At 37.4% G+C, this 19,553-nt stretch overlaps 1 protein-coding gene and 1 non-coding gene across 3 annotated transcripts in view; both read left to right on the top strand.

The window, feature by feature from the left end:
• The window catches only part of LOC130959019 (3-ketoacyl CoA thiolase 1, peroxisomal-like), a 35,515-nt gene extending 17,218 nt beyond the window's left edge, over positions 1 to 18,297 (top strand). Inside the window, exons 8-16 of one of the 2 annotated variants that reach the window (XM_057885256.1) lie at positions 14,479 to 14,549; positions 14,843 to 14,950; positions 15,373 to 15,450; positions 15,619 to 15,751; positions 16,213 to 16,309; positions 16,531 to 16,654; positions 17,095 to 17,203; positions 17,363 to 17,446; positions 18,112 to 18,297. In XM_057885256.1, coding sequence (XP_057741239.1) covers positions 14,479 to 14,549; positions 14,843 to 14,950; positions 15,373 to 15,450; positions 15,619 to 15,751; positions 16,213 to 16,309; positions 16,531 to 16,654; positions 17,095 to 17,203; positions 17,363 to 17,446; positions 18,112 to 18,158 — 851 coding nt within the window. In that variant the 3' untranslated portion in view covers positions 18,159 to 18,297. Of the gene's footprint in view, positions 1 to 10,855; positions 10,944 to 11,035; positions 12,385 to 14,478; positions 14,550 to 14,842; positions 14,951 to 15,372; positions 15,451 to 15,618; positions 15,752 to 16,212; positions 16,310 to 16,530; positions 16,655 to 17,094; positions 17,204 to 17,362; positions 17,447 to 18,111 lie in introns of those variants that run through there. The other variant, XM_057885257.1, reaches the window with a different exon arrangement.
• Positions 6,919 to 7,026, top strand: LOC130963966 (small nucleolar RNA R71). Its single transcript, XR_009080081.1, has one exon. It is a non-coding gene; the product is annotated as a small nucleolar RNA R71 (small nucleolar RNA).
• Positions 18,298 to 19,553: the final 1,256 nt, after the last annotated feature.

Below are 19,553 nucleotides of genomic sequence, written 5' to 3'. Positions count from 1 at the left end.
CCTTGTTATGCTTCGTAGAGCGATGGCGTCCAGAGACGCACACGTTCCATATGCCGTTCGGAGAGTGCACCATCACACTCCAGGACGTGGCATAACCAGCTGGGTTTGCCAGTCGACGGCCGTTACGTGAGCGGGTGCTGTCCGAGTTCCATATATATCGAGGTTGGCCGTCCAGCCTGGGTCTGGTTCCAGGAGTTGCTCGGAGTTATACCTCCTCCCAGCCAGGTTCAGAAGTACGCAGTGAACTGCAGCTGGTTTCAGGAGACCTTCGGGAGTGCCCTGAGGATGCAGATGATGAGACTGTGCGCCGGTATGCCCGTGCGTACATCATGATGTTGTTGGGCACGCAGCTGTTTGCGGACAAGTCAGGGAACCGGATTCACATCAGATGGCTTCCGTACGTAGCTAGACTGGAGGAGCTGGGTACATACAGCTGGGGTTCTGCCGCACTGGCTTGGTTGTACCGGTGCATGTGCCGAGTGGCGAACAGACATGTTGTCAAGTTAGCGGGCCCGCTTCAGCTACTCCAGTCTTGGATCTTTTGGCGCTTTCCTCGGTTTAGGCCTGCAGGATATGATGAGTCGAGCTGGCCATTGGCATCCAGGTACTATACTAGGCCTTCTCTATTTCAATTTGACATACATACCTGCGTAGTCATTAATATTTCTGTTGATGTAACTGGTGCGCGAAATTGTGATCACTACAACTTCACACAACTAACCAGCAAGTGCACTGGGTCGTCCAAGTAATACCTTACGTGAGTAAGGGTCGATCCCACGGAGATTGTTGCTATTGAAGCAAGCTATGGTCATCTTGTAAATCTTAGTCAGGCAAACTCAAATGTATGATGGTGATGAACGCATAAAACATAAAAGATAAAGATAGTGATACTTATGTAATTCATTGGTAGGAACTTCAGATAAGCGCATGAAGATGCCTTCCCTTCCGTCTCTCTGCTTTCCTACTGCCTTCATCCAATCCTTTCTTACTCCTTTCCATGGCAAGCTCGTGTAGGGTTTCACCATTGTCAGTGGCTACCTCCCATCCTCTCATTGAAAGCGATTGCATATGCCCCTGTCACGGTCATAGTGGAATTCATCTGTCGGTTCTCAATCAGGCCGGAATAGAATCCTGTGATTCTTTTGCGTCTCACTAACGCCCCGCCCTCAGGAGTTTGAAAGCACGTCACAGTCATTCAGTCATTGAATCCTACTCAGAATACCACAGACAAGGTTAGACCTTCCGGATTCTCTTGAATGCTGCCATCAGTTTCTCGCCTATACCACAAAGACTCCGATTAAAGAATCCAAGAGATATTCACTAAGCCTCAGGTTCATGAGTGAGAATGGTGATGGGCGTCAATCATCACCTTCATCATGTTGAAGAACAGTGATATCTTGGACAAAGAACAGCGGAATGAATAGAAGAAGAACAATAGTAATTGCATTAATACTCGAGGTACAGCAGAGCTCCACACCTAATCTATGGTGTGTAGAAAACCCACCGTTGAAAATACATAAGAACAAGTCTAGGCATGCCGAATGGCCAGCCTCCCAAATGATCTAAGATAGCATAAATTAGAAGATAGCTACCAAGTCTACTAATACAATAGTAAAAGGTCCTACTTATAGATAACTAGTAGCCTAGGGTGTACAGAAATGAGTAAATGACAAAGATCCACTTCCGGGCCCACTTGGTGTGTGCTTGGGCTGAGCAATGAAGCAATTTCGTGTAGAGACTGTCTTGGAGTTAAACGCCAGCTTTTATGCAGTTTGGGCGTTTAACTCCCATTTGGGTGCCAGTTCCGGCGTTTAACGCTGGGATTTCTTGAGGTGACTTTGAACGCCGGTTTGGGCCATCAAATCTTGGGCAAAGTATGAACTACATATATTGCTGGAAAGCCCAGGATGTCTACTTTCCAACGCCGTTGAGAGCGCGCCAATCAGCATCTGCAGTCCTTTTTGTCTCTGAATCAGATTTTTGCTCAGGTCCCTCAATTTCAGCCAGAAACTACCTGAAATCACAGAAAAACACACAAACTCATAGTAAGTCCAGAAAAGTGAATTTTAACTAAAAAACTAAAAATATACTAAAAACTAACTAGATCACACCAAAACATACTAAAAACATGCCAAAAAGTATATAAATTATCCGCTCATCACAACACCAAACTTAAATTGTTGCTTGTCCCCAAGCAACTGAAAATCAAATAAGATAAAAGAAGAGAATATGCAATGAATTCCAAAAACATCTATGAAGATCAGTATTAATTAGATGCGGGCTTTTTGCTTTTTGCCTCTGAACAGTTTTGGCATCTCACTCTATCCTTTTCAACTCAGAATGATTGGCTTCTTTAGGAACTCAGAATCCAGATAGTGTTATTGATTCTCCTAGTTAAATATGATGATTCTTGAACACAGCTACTTATTGAGTCTTGGCCGTGGCCCAAAGCACTCTGTCTTCCAGTATTACCACCGGATACATACTGCCCACAGACATAATTGGGTGAACCTTTTCAGATTGTGACTCAGCTATGCTAAAGTCCCCAATTAGAGGTGTCCAGGGTTCTTAAGCACACTCTTATTGCCTTGGATCACAACTTTATTCCTTCTCTTTTTTTTTCTTTTCTTTTTTTTTTCGGTTTTCCTTTTTTTTTTTTCGGTTTTCTAAATTTTTTTTTTCGCTTGCTTCCTCTTTTTTTTTTGTATTCACTGCTTTTTCTTGCTTCAAGAATCATTTTTATGATTTTTCAGATCCTCAGTAACATGTCTCCTTTTTCATCATTCCTTCAAGAGCCAACATTCATGAACCACAAATTCAAAAGACATATGCACTGTTCAAGCATACATTCAAGAACAAAAGTGTGCCACCACATCAAATAATTAAACTGTTATAAAATTCAAATTCATGCAATTCTTTTCCTTTTCATTAAGCACGTTTTTATTTAAGAAAGGTGATGGATTCATAGGACATTCATAACTTTAAGGCATAGACACTAAGACACTAATGATCACAAGACACAAACATGGATAAACATAAAGCATTAAAATTCGAAAAACAGAAGAATAAAGAACAAGGAAATTAAAGAACGGGTCCACCTTAGTGATGGCGGCTCTTTCTTCCTCTTGAAGATCCTATGGAGTGCTTGAGCTCCTCAATGTCTCTTCCTTGTCTTTGTTGCTCCTCTCTCATGATTCTTTGATCTTCTCTAATTTCATGGAGGAGAATGGAGTGTTCTTGATGCTCCACCCTTAGTTGTCCCATGTTGGAACTTAGTTCTCCTAGGGAGGTGTTTACTTGCTCCCAATAGTCTTGTGGAGGAAAGTGCATCCCTTGAGGTATCTCAGGAATCTCTTGATGAGAGGGGTCTCTTGTGTGCTCCATCCTTTTCTTGGTGATGGGCTTATCCTCATCAATGGGAATGTCTCCCTCTATGTCAACTCCAACTGAATAACAGAGGTGACAAATGAGGTGAGAAAAGACTAACCTTGCTAAGGTAGAGGACTTATTCGCCACCTTGTAGAGTTCTTGGGCTATGACCTCATGAACTTCCACTTCTTCTCCAATCATGATGCTATGGATCATGATGGCCCGGTCTAGAGTAACTTCGGACCGGTTGCTAGTGGGACCGGTTGCTAGTGGGAATGATTGAGCGTTGTATGAACTCTAACCATCCTCTAGCCACGGGTTTGAGGTCATGCCTTCTCAATTGAACCGGCTTGCCTCTTGAATCTCTCTTCCATTGTGCGCCCTCTTCACATATAACTGTGAGGACTTGGTCCAACCTTTGATCAAAGTTGACCCTTCTAGTGTAAGGATGTTCATCTCCTTGCATCATAGGCAAGTTGAACGCCACCCTCACACTCTCAGGACTAAAATCCAAGTATTTCCCCCGAACCATAGTAAGATAGTTCTTTGGATCCGGGTTCATACTTTGATCATGGTTCTTGGTGATCCATGCATTGGCATAGAACTCTTGAACCATCAAGATTCCGACTTGTGAATGGGATTGGTGAGAACTTCCCAACCTCTTCTTCGGATCTCATGGCGGATCTCCGGATATTCACCTTTTGAGTGAAAAGGGGACCTCGGGGATCACCTTCTTCAAGGCCACACTTCATAGAAGTGACTTGATGAACCTTGAAATCAAGATTCCGACTTGTTGAATGGATTGGTGAAACTTCCCAACCTCTTCTTCGGATCTCATGGCGGATCTCCGGATATTCACCCCTTTTTGAGTGAAAAGGGGACCTCGGGGATCACCTTCTTCAAGGCCACAACTTCATAGAAGTGGACTTGATGCACCCTTGAGATGAATCTATCCATCTCCCATGACTCGGAGGTGGAAGCTTTTGCCTTCCCTTTCCTCCTTTTAGAGGTTTTCTCCGGCCTTGAATGCCATAATGGTTATGGAAAAATGAAAAAAGCACGCTTTTACCACACCAAACTTAAAATGTTTGCTCGTCCTCGAGCAAAAGAAGAAAGAAGAGTAGAAGAAGAAGAAATGAGGAAGAAAGGGATGGCTATGTATTCGCCAAGAGGGGGGAAGTGGTGTTTAGTTGTGTGAAAATAAGGAGTGAGAAGGGTATTATAGGGGAGGGGAGAAGGTTGTTCGGCCATATGGGTGGGTTTGGTGGAAAGTGGTTTGAATTTGAATGGTGAGGTAGGTGGGGTTTTATGAAGGATGGATGTGAGTGGTGAAGAAAAGATGGGATTTGATAGTGAAGGGTTTTTTGGGGAAGGTGAGGTGATGGTGAATGGGGAAGAAGAGAGAGAGTGGTGGTGGGTCCTGTGGGGTCCACAGATCCTGTGGTGTCAAGGAAAGGTCATCCCTGCACCAAAAGTTGCTCAAAATCACGTTTTGAGCCATTTCTGGCGTTAACGCTGGGCTGGTGCCCATTCCTGGCGTTTAACGCCAGGTTCTTGCCCTTTTCTGGCGTTTAACGCCAGTTGGTGCCCCTTTCTGGCGTTAAACGCCCAGAATGGTGCCAGACTGGGCGTTAAACACCCAACTGCTAGGCTTACTGGGTTTTAAACGCCGCACTTCTTCTCCAGGGTGTGCTGTTTTTCTTCCTGTTTTTCATTCTGTTTTTGCTTTTTTCATTGTTTTTGTGACTTCTTATGATCATCAACCTACAAAAAAGATAAAATACAAAAGAATAGTTAACTATAAAACATTGGTTGCCTCCCAACAGCTTCTTTAATGTCATTAGCTTGACAGAGGACTCTTATGGAGCCTCAGAAATGCTCAGAACCGTGTTGGAACCTCCCAACACCAAACTTAGAGTTTGAATGTGGGGTTCAACACCAAACTTAGAGTTTGGTTGTGGCCTCCCAACACCAACTTAGAGTTTGACTGTGGGGGCTCTGCTTGGCTCTGTTTGAGAGAAGCTCTTCATGCTCTTCTCATGATGACAGAGGATATCCTTGAGCCTTGAACACCAAGGATTCTTCATTCACTTGAATGATCAACTCTCCTCTATCAACATCAATCACAGCCTTTGCTGGCTAGGAAGGGTCTGCCAAGGATGATGGTTCATCCATGCACTCCCCAGTCTCTAGGACTATGAAATCAGTAGGGATGTAATGGTCTTCAATCTTAACCAAAACATTCTCTACAAGTCCATGAGCTTGTTTTCTTGAGTTGTCTGCCATCTCCAATGAGATTCTTGCAGCTTGCACCTCAAGGATCCCTAATTTCTCCATTACAGAGAGGGGCATGAGGTTTACACTTGACCCTAAGTCACACAAGGCCTTCTTGAAAGTCATGGTGCCTATGGTACAAGGTATAGAAAACTTCCCAGGATCCTGCCTCTTTTGAGGCAGTTTCTGCCTAGACAAGTCATCCAGTTCTTTGGTGAGCAAGGGAGGTTCATCTTCCCAAGTCTCATTTCCAAATAACTTGTCATTTAGCTTCATGATTGCTCCAAGATATTTAGCAATTTTCTCTTCAGTGACATACTCATCCTCTTCAGAGGAAGAATACTCATTAGAGCTCATGAAAGGCAGAAGTAAGTCCAATGGAATCTCTATGGTCTCATTTTGAGCCTCAGATTCCCATGGTTCCTCCTTGAGGAACTCAGAGGATGTCAGTGCACGCCCACTGAGGTCTTCCTTAGTGGCGTTCACCTCCTCTCTTTCCTCTCCAGATTCAGCCATGGTTATGGCTTTGCACTCTCCTTTTGGATTTTCTTCTGTATTGCTTGGAAGAGTACTTGGAGGGAGTTCAGTAATTTTCTTGCTCAGCTGACCCACTTGTCCTTCCAAATTTCTGATGGAGGACCTTGTTTCATTCATGAAACTTTGAGTGGTTTTGATTAGATCAGAGACCATGGTTGCTAAGTCAGAGGTATTCTGCTTAGAACTCTCTGTCTGTTGCTGAGAAGATGATGGAAAAGGCTTGTTATTGCCAAGCCTGTTTCTTCCACCATTATTATTATTGAAACCTTGTTGAGGTCTCTCTTGATTCTTCGATGAGAAATTTGGGTGATTTCTCCATGAAGAATTGTAGGTGTTTCCATAGGGTTCTCCTAGGTAATTCACCTCTTCCATTGAAGGATTCTCAGGATCATAAGCTTCTTCCTCAGATGAAGCTTCCTTAGTACTGCCAGGTGCATTTTGCATTCCAGACAGACTTTGAGAAATCAAATTGACTTGTTGAGTCAATATCTTGTTCTGAGCCAGTATGGCATTCAGAGTGTCAATCTCAAGAACTCCTTTCTTCTGACTCGTCCCATTGTTCACAGGATTCCTTTCAGAAGTGTACATGAATTGGTTATTTGCAACCATTTCAATTAGCTCTTGAGCCTCTGTAGGCGTCTTCTTCAGATGAAGAGATCCTCCAGCAGAGCTATCCAAAGACATCTTGGATAGTTCAGAGAGACCATCATAGAAAATACCTATGATGCTCCATTCAGAAAGCATGTCTGAGGGACATCTTCTGATTAATTGTTTGTATCTTTCCCAAGCTTCATAGAGGGATTCTCCATCCTTCTGTCTAAAGGTTTGGACTTCCACTCTAAGCTTACTCCATCTTTGTGGTGGAAAGAACTTTTCCAAGAAGGCATTGACTAGCTTTTCCCAAGAGTCCAGACTTTCTTTAGGTTGAGAATCCAACCATATTCTAGCTCTGTCTCTTACAGCAAAAGGGAATAGCATCAGTCTATAGACCTCAGGGTCTACCCCATTAGTCTTGACTGTGTCACAGATTTGCAAGAATTCAGCTAAGAACTGATGAGGATCTTCCATTGGAAGTCCATGGAACTTGCAATTCTGTTGCATTAGAGAAACTAATTGAGGCTTAAGCTCAAAGTTGTTTGCTCCAATGGCAGGGATAGAGATGCTTCTCCCATAGAAATCAGGAGTAGGTGCAGTGAAGTCACCCAGCACCTTCCTTGCATTGTTGGCATTGTTGTTGTTTTCGGCTGTCATGGGTTCTTCTTCCTTGAAGAATTCGGTCAGGTCCTCTAAAGAGAGTTGTGCCTTGGCTTCTCTTATTTTTCGCTTCAAGGTCCTTTCAGGCTCAGGGTCAGCTTCAACAAGAATGCCTTTGTCTTTGTTCCTGCTCATATGAAAGAGAAGAGAACAAGAAAATGTGGAATCCTCTATGTCACAGTATAGAGATTCCTTGAGGTGTCAGAGGAAAAGAGAAATAGAAAGAAGAAGGAGAAGATCGAACTTTAATTAGATAAGGTTCGAATTGTGCATTAAGAAGGAGTAGTACTCCATAAATAGAAGGATGTGAGAAGGAGGGAAGAGAATTTTCGAAAATTCAATTAAAAGATTTTGAAAACATTTTGAAAATTTGATTGATAATTTTCGAAAATTCAAAGTGCAAAAGAAATCAAGTGATTTTTGAAAAAGATTTTGAAATTAGAAATTAAGAAGATTTGATTGAAAACTATTTTGAAAAAGAGATGAGGTTAAAAAGATATGATTAGTTTTAAAGAGATGTGATTGAGAAGATATGATTTGAAAACAATTTTAAAAGATATGTTTTGAAAACAATTTTGAAAGATTTGATTTTGAAAATTAGTGACTTGCCTAACAAGAAAAGATATGATTCAAACATAAAACCTTCCTCAACAGAAAAGGCAAAAAAATGTTCAATCAAATCATTAATTGTTAGTAAGTATCTTTGAAAAAGGAAAGAAATTGATTTTGAAAACATTTGATTGAAAAGATATGATTTGAAAAAGATTTGATTTTGAAAAACTTTGAAAACTTGAAAAAAATTGATTTTGAAAACAAAATCTTCCCCCTAGCACCATCCTGGCGTTAAACGCCCAGAATGGTATACATTCTGGCGTTTAACGCCCAAAATGCACCCTTTTTGGGCGTTAAACGCCCAGCCAGGCACCCTGGCTGGCGTTTAAACGCCAGTCTGTCTTCTTCACTGGGCATTTTCGAATGCTCAGCTTTTTCTGTATAGTTCCTCTGCAGTATGTTCTGAATCTTCAATTCTCTGTATCATTGACTTGAAAAGACACAAATTAAAAATATTTTTGGATTTTTAATAATCAAAATGCAACCAGAATCAATTAACAATGCATGCAAGACACCAAACTTAGCAGTTTGTATACTACTGACACTATATGAGACACATAAACACTCAAGCCAAAAGAATTCAAAGATCAGAGTAAGAAATCATCAAGAATTATTTGAAGATCCTTAAGACACATGAATGAATGCATGCAATTGACACCAAACTTAAGATGAGACACTATACTTAAGCAAGAAACATCAAATATTTTTGATTTTTATGATTTTGTAAAATTTTTTTGTGTTTTTCGAAAATTAAGTGGAAAAAGATATCAAAATTCTTAATGAGAATTCCAGGAATCAGTGCAATGCTAGTCTAAGACTCCGGTCCAGGAATTAGACATGGCTTCACAGCCAGCCAAGCTTTCAAAGAAAGCTTCGGTCCAAAACACTAGACATGACCAAAGGTCAGCCAAGCCTTAGCAGATCACTGCTCCAAAAGCAAAATTGATGAAAATCAACAAGCTCTTGTGGTGATAAGTTGAAACCTCGGTCCAATCAGATTAGACATGGCTTCTCAGCCAGCCAGATTTCAACAAATCATCATGAAACTCTAGAATTCATCTTCAAGAATTTCGAAAAAAATAAATACCTAATCTAAGCAACAAGATGAACCGTCAGTTGTCCAAACTGAACAATCTCAGGCATTGTTACCAAAAGCTTGCTCAAGACTTGAACAATCCCCGGCAACGGCGCCAAAAACTTGGTGCGCGAAATTGTGATCACTACAACTTCACACAACTAACCAGCAAGTGCACTGGGTCGTCCAAGTAATACCTTACGTGAGTAAGGGTCGATCCCACGGAGATTGTTGCTATTGAAGCAAGCTATGGTCATCTTGTAAATCTTAGTCAGGCAAACTCAAATGTATGATGGTGATGAACGCATAAAACATAAAAGATAAAGATAGTGATACTTATGTAATTCATTGGTAGGAACTTCAGATAAGCGCATGAAGATGCCTTCCCTTCCGTCTCTCTGCTTTCCTACTGCCTTCATCCAATCCTTTCTTACTCCTTTCCATGGCAAGCTCGTGTAGGGTTTCACCATTGTCAGTGGCTACCTCCCATCCTCTCATTGAAAGCGATTGCATATGCCCCTGTCACGGTCATAGCGGAATTCATCTGTCGGTTCTCAATCAGGCCGGAATAGAATCCTGTGATTCTTTTGCGTCTGTCACTAACGCCCCGCCCTCAGGAGTTTGAAGCACGTCACAGTCATTCAGTCATTGAATCCTACTCAGAATACCACAGACAAGGTTAGACCTTCCGGATTCTCTTGAATGCTGCCATCAGTTCTCGCCTATACCACAAAGACTCCGATTAAAGAATCCAAGAGATATTCACTAAGCCTCAGATGCGTGTAGAACAAGAGTGGTTGTCAGTCACTTTGTTCATGAGTGAGAATGGTGATGGGCGTCAATCATCACCTTCATCATGTTGAAGAACAAGTGATATCTTGGACAAAGAACAAGCGGAATTGAATAGAAGAACAATAGTAATTGCATTAATACTCGAGGTACAGCAGAGCTCCACACCTTAATCTATGGTGTGTAGAAACTCCACCGTTGAAAATACATAAGAACAAGGTCTAGGCATGGCCGAATGGCCAGCCTCCCAAATGATCTAAGATAGCATAAAATTAGAAGATAGCTACCAAAGTCTACTAATACAATAGTAAAAGGTCCTACTTATAGATAACTAGTAGCCTAGGGTGTACAGAAATGAGTAAATGACATAAAGATCCACTTCCGGGCCCACTTGGTGTGTGCTTGGGCTGAGCAATGAAGCAATTTCGTGTAGAGACTTGTCTTGGAGTTAAACGCCAGCTTTTATGCCAGTTTGGGCGTTTAACTCCCATTTGGGTGCCAGTTCCGGCGTTTAACGCTGGGATTTCTTGAGGTGACTTTGAACGCCGGTTTGGGCCATCAAATCTTGGGCAAAGTATGGACTATCATATATTGCTGGAAAGCCCAGGATGTCTACTTTCCAACGCCGTTGAGAGCGCGCCAATTGGGCTTCTGTAGCTCCAGAAAATCCACTTCGAGTGCAGGGAGGTCAGAATCCAACAGCATCTGCAGTCCTTTTTGGTCTCTGAATCAGATTTTTGCTCAGGTCCCTCAATTTCAGCCAGAAAATACCTGAAATCACAGAAAAGCACACAAACTCATAGTAAAGTCCAGAAAAGTGAATTTTAACTAAAAACTAATAAAAATATACTAAAAACTAACTAGATCACACCAAAAACATACTAAAAACAATGCCAAAAAGTATATAAATTATCCGCTCATCAGTAACAAATGTGTATGGTGCAGATGGTCAGGTTACAACCCTTCCGGGAGCGAGAAGGGTCCTAGAGTGCAGATGTGGAGGCTCAGGATAGACCGGTTACAGGATGGGGAGGTGAGTATGCTACTTAACAAGTATCCTTTTAGAATCTAGCATTTCTAGTTGTGTGGTAAAGTTGCCCTGACAAGGGTTAGTTCCTTTTGCAGTTTCTATGGATGCCGTATAGTACTCCCGACATACTTCAGGTTGTGCATCCAGAGGTTTTGGAGCCTAGGCATATGGCGTTGTGGCGCTCTGTGACGGCGCTGATCTACTTTGCTGTGATAGAGTGGCATCAGATAGATCGTGTTCTTCCGCAGTTTGGTGGGGTTCAGCCCATTCCACATCCCGCCCTGAACATTGACTTTTTGATGTCCAAGGACGGTAGAGGCGGCGATCGATGGTTCCCGTCTACTTTGCAGAGGTGGCATCTCCTTTGGGACTCTCGTCAGGACTGTGTGCTGAGGTTCGACGTTGTAGGCGACCCCGGACCTTCGCATGCGTTCCTTGACTGGTGGCGTCAGCATGGGAAGAGGTTCTTGTCTCCGGAGTTGCAGTTGGGGGATCCTAGAGCAGTTCCTATTCCATTAGAGGCCTCACAGCGGGGTCCGGGGCGAGTTCCAGACATGGATCATCCTGAGGACGTGCCGGACAGGCGTAGGGTTGAGAGGAGGATGGGTGTGGGGACACGGAGGAGCCAGCGTGAGTGGAGGTGGCCTGACCATGCTGTGCACGATGATTACGACGCCGGTCCCGCTAGAGGCGGAGGACGAGGCCAGCGAGGTAGGGCGAGGGGTCGTGCTGACCATGGGGACGACACCGACGATCAGCATCGGCACGTTGGTGGGGGTGGTTCAGGGGCTGCTGCATCTGCTGGTACTACCACACACGATCATGGTCATGCAGGTGAGTGGTATGGTACAGGGATGGGTGCCGGGGCTGACACAGGTGACGCTGTACTTGGATCAGGCCCTCTTGGAGATTACTTCGTTGGTGTGCCAGCCGATGACCAGCCTGAGCAGGGGGGGACACCTTGGCGCATCTCCGGATCACAGTGGTCAGACTTCATTGGGTCAGACACGCTTGTTGGGGACTTTGGGAGTCCACGCTTCCTTGAGGAGATCACCGCCATCATGCAGGGGGATGCGACTCCGCGCAGTGGTGGTCAGACCTCAGGCACACAGGCCCCGTTAGATGTTGATCTGAATGAGCCTCCATCCTCATCCGCTGGTCACCAGTTCTGTCTCGGAGGTACTCCTCCATCCGCCTTCACCGCTGCATCAGAGTCTGTCGCAGGGATTTCGGCGGCACCCCTGCATGTTGCGCCACCAGCACAGCCTGCCCCACCGGATGACGGGGATGACATCGAGGATGAGGAGCCGTTTATCCGCCGAGGTCAGAGGGCACGGGTACCCCGTCGCTGTGGTACTGGGTCGCATCTGTTTAGATGATTCACGTTTCATGTATTTTTTTCTTTAAAGTTCAATCATGTATGATAGTGGTTTGTACTTTTTTTATTATGTTATACTCTGTTCACCTATGTTTTTTTTTTATTTCTCTTGTGGGACATTCACTTTGTATGATCAACGAATCTTGAAACAGTTTAGTGTTTATTTTTTCCTTATTAAATTGTGCATCTACGGATAGTGTTGCATTATTCATAAACAATCAAACCGGTCTGGTTCGAACTATGATTGGTGACATAGGCCGGGTTGGCGACATAGGCCGCACCTCTTTGGCCGATTCGGATCTGCCTCGTCCATAGATACACAGCTCAATCAGTCTCACACTAATTCAAACCGGTCTGGTTCGACCTATGATTAGTGTAATTCGAACCAGCCCGGTTCGAATTACACGGAAACCCTCTCTCTCTATAATTCGAACCACCTTGGTTCGAATTACGTTCATTCATAATTCGAACCAGGTTGGTTCGATTTATTACCAAAAAAAATAACCTAATTCGAACTAACCAGGTTCGATTTACTACCATTTTGAGTTCGAACCAAACTGGTTCGAATTATATAAAAATGCGGTCTGGCTTATTGCTGAAACGATTTTTGCTTTGGCGTATTTACGTTATTTTTTCACTCATTTGGCTTAATATGGTTTTTTACCCTATAAAATATTTGCTTAAAAAAATAAAAAATGTTATATAATGTAGTAAATTTATATGTGATTATTATTTTTTATTATATAATGAGTTTAAGTTTCAATTGTTTTACTTATTAATAATTTTTACTTAAATAATTTAACATGTACACTAAAGTCTTTATATTTTTTTAAAATTAACTTTTATATATTTATTTCTATATTTATTTTATAAAATTTTATTTGATTTTTAATAATATAAAATATTAACATATTTAATATTCATATTATTATATAAAAATTACTAATAATTTATATCTTTTTGTTTTGGTAATTATAATGTGTATTTTAGATATTTTTTATTAAAAAAATTAAATTTTTTTCTAAATTTAATATTGTCAAAAGAAAAATTTTTTAAATTACCATATCTTTTTTAATGATATCTTATTGCAATTATCATTTTACTTTAAAATTTGTATATTGTATTCTATTACTAATATCTTTGAAATAATTAATCATTTATGATTTGTCTTTAAGTTTTTAAAATTTTTAAAAGAATCAATTTCAATTATTGAGATATGTCATAAATTTTTAACTAAAAATACTTTTACAGTATTATTATTTTTTATTTTATAAAGTGTTATTAATATTGTTGTGTCTTTTTTATTAACTATCATATCAAATATGAAACTATTTAAAAAAAATTCTAACATTATTTTTATATCTCAATAAACTTTTTTTTAGTTCAATAGCTACATATCATGCATAAATTATTTTTATTAATACACAAAAATTAAAAAGTTTATATAAAATTCAGCCCTCTATTAAAGTTTTTAGATCCACTCTAACAACAGATAAACCTATATTTAAGACTTAATTTAATAAATTTTTTTAGAAAAATAGAAGTTTGTACTTTTTAAAAGCATAAATACTTTATTTTAGGTTTAATAAATAAAAAATTTATGTAATTATGTTTGTAACTTTTAAAATTAGGGGTGCTTTTAAAAGCACTTAAAAAGAGTTTTTTAAAATTAATTTGTATTTATTAAAATTAAAAAATCTAATATAATCTCATACATTAATTAATATTTAAATTTAAATCATATATTAATATTTATTATAATATTTTAAATTTTAAAAATTATTTTACCAAACACATTTGTTCGTTATTACTTATGCTTATTAAAAATTATTTTTAATTTAATTTATCAAATAATATAAATTTTAAAAAAATAATTTTTATAAACTAATTTTAAATAATAAAAAATTAACTAATTTTAAAAAATAAAAATTTATCAAACTAATTTAAGCCTAACTATACTAACTAGCCAAAAGTAATTAACACGAAACGAATTTATCGAGCACAATCATTTCAATGTGACTCAATTAGCAATGTATGTGGCGCAAGGGAAAAAGGTTCCGAATTTGATTCACATTAAAAAATAAAAACACTATTGAAAAGTGCTAAAAGTCTTAACTAACCGTGACTACGTCTCAACTTTATTCCTGTTATATGATGCAGGCATTGGAGCAGGATTGGAGTATATGACTCAAGATAGTATCATTACAACGATCCGTAACAGTAACCCAAAAGTAATAATATAATTTATCTATGATGTAGTATTGAGTCTTCGAAATTCTCACATATAACCTTCTCTACCATTTTGGATTTGAATATTTTAAATTTTGAATTTCACTTTAGAGAATAAAAAATAATCTCTTATCATTTATTTTATAGGTGAGACTAAAAAAAATATAAGAAAAATCATTCAAAAATAAAAGATCACACTTTATTTTTTAAAATAAAAATTTAAAATTTAGAGAATCAAAATTCTTTTTTTCATTATTCATCTTGGAACTTTTTATCATGTGATTTTAAATAACAGGTGGAAACCTTGGCACAAGCCCAGGATTTTCTTCTTCCAGTGGGAATTACTTCTGAGAATCTCGCACAACGTTATGGTGTCACAAGGCAGGAGCAAGACCAAGCTTCTGTAAGTAAATGTGACAAATAATAATAAAGTATAAATTTAAGAGAAATATTAGGTTGTTAACATTTTTATATTTATATTGTATTTAAATCAATACTAACAAATATTTTATTTTTTTCTTCACTAAAATTGTGTATATGTAATATAATTAAATAATTAGCAAAAAGGATATACGCTCTCTCCTACTATTCTATTTATGTTACTTGGTATTTTTTACACTTTGAATGTTTTAGTAATTAATTGCATTTAAAAAAATAAGATAGAATTTAGAATTTTTCTATGAATACCTTCAAAAAAAATTACTTTACTGCTGACATATATGCATAGCCTTAGCCCTAGATACATCTTAAACTAAAAATCAATGTAAATTAAAGATTATATGAAGGTACCTAGCTAGTTAAACCCTTTTAATTTTTGTAATAAAGGTTGAGTCTCACAAGCGTGCTGCTGCTGCAACAACAGCCGGTAAATTCAAAGAAGAAATCATTCCTCTTCCTACTAAGGTACATATAAACACACTGTCAACATGAACTAATTTCTTGTGAATTAGACAGGGGTATGTTTGTAAAGGAAACAATTTGGAACTATTGTGTTTGGAAATCCAAAGGTTACAAACACATCCTAATGGTATATGCAACCACTAAATTACTAATAATGATTTCTCTCCAAAGATTGTTGACCCAAAAACTGGAGAGGAGAAGAAAATTGTAGTGTGTGTTGATGATTGTATCCGACCAAACACAACTCTGATGGATCTTGCAAAGCTTAAGCCTTCGTTCCAAAAGAATGGATCCACCACAGCAGGTGCTAAAAGAATTTGTTAATTTTGTTACTAATTATCATACCTAGTAATATTTTTATACAAATGTCACGTTAATTAGCCACTAGTTATGTTTCTAACAAGTTTAATTTTAACAAGTAATAAAATTGAGAGTGTACGTATGTAAAAGGAACTTGTGTATTTTTTTATTTAATTAAAAATAAAAAAGAATGGCTAACTATATACATACATAAAAGTAAAATAAATTAATAGAATTTTAAATTTTAAACTATTCTAACAAATTAACAGAATTTTAAATTTTAAATTTTTTCATGTACTTTTGAAGGTGGTTGATTCAATAACAAGATTTAATCTATTATATTTTAGTAATATAAATGTTTCAGATTAAATAAATGTTGCTAAAAACTACATATATGTAAAGGAGTGTACGTGTTTCATCTCAATTTCATTCTTTTAGTATTATTATTTTGTTTTTGCAATTTAGGGAATTCTAGCCAAGTTAGTGATGGTGCTGCAGCAGTGCTGCTCATGAAGAGAAGAGTGGCTATGCAAAGGAAGCTCCCTATTCTCGGAATCTTCAGGTAATGAGGATTTGGATATATAACCCTCAATACACCATATGTACCATGCATGTAAATAGTTATTTTTTAATATTTATTTCAATAAAAAAGCTAGAGATGATTATTCAAACATGATATAAACCTCGTTTTCATTCATTATTATCTGATAATTGTTAATGTATGTGAAAATTGGAAATCATCATGGCTCAAATGATGACTGATTGAGTTCAATATTGTTGTAGGAGTTTTGCTACTGTTGGAGTAGACCCTGCTGTCAAAGGGGTTGGTCCTGTTTATGCAATTCCAGCTGCACTGGAATCTGCTGGTCTTGACCTAAGCAACATTGATTTGTTTGAAATTAATGAGGTAATAAGAATCGATTTTATTGTAATTTGTTTTATATCAATGTCCATGATACTTACGTGTAAAAATATTCTTTTTCTTTTTCTGCCTTTAACTTTCATGTATATATTTTTTTTTTCAGAAATACTACATGGCCAATAATAATTTATATTTACATTATAAAATTTGCACACAAAAATTACATAATTAGTATTTATATTTATCAAAATTTATATATATAAATTAATATAATTTGTATTTATATTTATTAAAATTTATACACATAAATTAGTTAAATTTATTTATTAAAAATAATTTAATATGTATACGGATTAAATACCGACTAAAATTGATAAAAAGTTATTGGTCTTTAAGAATTTCTGTATTTTTTAATTTATTTACACAATCAAGTATTTACTATATATACTCTTATGACCAATAATATAATGGTATATATTGTGAAGGCATTTGCGTCTCAGTTTGTTTATTGCTGCAAGAAATTGGCACTTGATCCCAAAAAGGTGAATGTCAATGGTGGCGCCATTGCTCTTGGGCATCCTCTGGGAGCTACGGGTAACATTTACAAATTTTACACTTAGAATTAATGTATTTCCGTATTCATGATGAACATAAGTTGACTTTTAATTCGTGACGCTTGCATGCTTTACAACTCTGGAATTTTCGTGCTTCAATTTTATTTTATGTTGATTATTACGTGTGTGTGTGTGTTAGGTGCACGTTGTGTTGCAACTTTACTGCATGAAATGAAGCGTCGTGGCAAGGATTGTCGCTTTGGTGTAATCTCAATGTGCATAGGTGATGATGCTGATGCTAGAATAATTAGGATTTAGTTATGTAATCTAGATTTTAAATTCATAAAATATATTCTACTAATGATATATATTAAGATTATTAATTCGATTTTTTTTAGAAAAAGTATACAAAATTTAAATTTTTAATGTATTTATTAAAATAAAAAATATTTTAATTTTATAATGTTTCCTATCGGCTAATTTTTTTTATATTGTATAAATATATGTGTAATACATTGTTATGGGAAGATTAGGTGTTTTTTTTATATGGTGTTTTATTCAAATCGGACAGTCCGATTTGTTTGAAAAAAAAAGTAAAGTACAAATCGGACCCTCCGATTTGTTTGATAAAAAAAAACTACAAATCGCATGATCCGTTTTGTATTTTTAATTTTTTTTATTTTTTGAAATAGAAGTCGGACTGTCCGATTTGAACAGTAAAAATTTTTTTATTTTCAAAAACACAAATCGGACCATCCGATTTGTGATTGTTGATTTAAAAAATGAAACAAATCGGAGGGACCGATTTGTTCACACCATAGCAATGAAAAACTCATCTCTTCCCCATCATTGTAAGATGTACTCAGCTCTCTCCCACACAAAAAATAATAAGCATTTCCTATCTCCATCCTTACTGAATATATAACATTATTTTGGCGCATCATTCAGGGACAGGTATGGGAGCTGCTGCTGTGTTTGAAAGGGGAGACACTTGAAGACGCAAGCCTAGCTAGACAGAGAACACATTTCAAATCTTTCTATTTTGAATTCAGTTTCAATTGAAAGGTTCTACAAATAAATGGACTCAACTTTAAATGCTCTAGGGAAACTTAGAACATTATATTCAATTTTCCATGTAGAGAAAAGTTAAATAAATATATATTTATGTATTCTCTTGACTCTTGTTGTAAATACTTGTTCTCCATATAACTTGTTAAAATTAAGTTATTGTGATTGGGCTCTTGGTTTGGATCAAAATAAAGAAACTGGATTTTATAACTCTCAATATTATTATCATTACTATCGTATAACAATTCACACATGGAAACAACGTGTGTCAATTTTTTTCACTTATAGTTGTTTTTATGTAAAATTTGATAATTAAAAATTATTAGATAATAATTTAGTTAAACATGTTAAATTATGTAATGCTTCTTAACTAAGAATTTCATATGAACATAAGTGCGTGTGAGTTTTCACCTTCTTTCATACTTGCGTTTAAGAAGTTTTATGATGCATGAATTTTTCAATGAAGCGCGGTAATCTTTTTATTTTGAAAAATATAACCTCTGTAGTTGATGGTCAAAGAAAATTAATGCTCATTCTCAACAATTGAGTGTATGTGGCAGACATTAAATTTTCCGGTGAAAGAGTTATCATTGGTATGAATTAAATACACACAGAAGCAATTGAAAAAGAGTTTCAGTTACAAGTGACATTTGACAAATACAAAAAAATCAAGAGAAAGAGTTGAGTGGATCTATCTCCGTCTATTATATAGTATCGGTGGTGGTGTTAAATGTCGTGTCCAGCGGTAGATGAATCTTGAGAGTAGAAAAAAGATGCAAGTAATAGAAAGTTTTGACATTTATTATCAACTATTATGATTGATGCGATTTATTGTGGCTGTTTTTTATGGTTTCCACACTAGTTACGAGACACTGAAATCTAACATGCTGACATGTGATGAACTTTTTAGTTTTGTTTGCATGTTTGACGAGTTAAATCTCAATTTAGTCTCTAAAATTTGGCTTGAGACTTAGAATAATTCCTACAATTTCATTAACTTCAATTAGAACTTTCAAGTACTACAAAAAAAAAAAAGGTATATGGCCACAGTAACCATAGCTAATAAAAAAGGTGACTATAGATTTATTGTTACGGTTTTGGACTTATGGTCACAATTTTTTATGGTGACCTATTCTGTCATGACCATAGGGTCTATGGTCATGATTTTTTTATCACGGTTTCTATGGTCACGATTATAATTTTCAAATTCTGATACTTTAGGCCACATTTTTTTTACCATAACCATAGGTTAATCTATGGCCACCCTTCCTTAAAATCGTGATCATAGCCTTATCTATAGTCACGGTTTTCACCGTGACCAT

Source organism: Arachis stenosperma, chromosome 2 (genome assembly GCF_014773155.1).
Source record: "Arachis stenosperma cultivar V10309 chromosome 2, arast.V10309.gnm1.PFL2, whole genome shotgun sequence".
NCBI lineage: Eukaryota > Viridiplantae > Streptophyta > Magnoliopsida > Fabales > Fabaceae > Arachis > Arachis stenosperma.
Note: the sequence above shows the minus strand (reverse complement) of the source record. Positions and strands in the feature narration are given on the sequence as shown.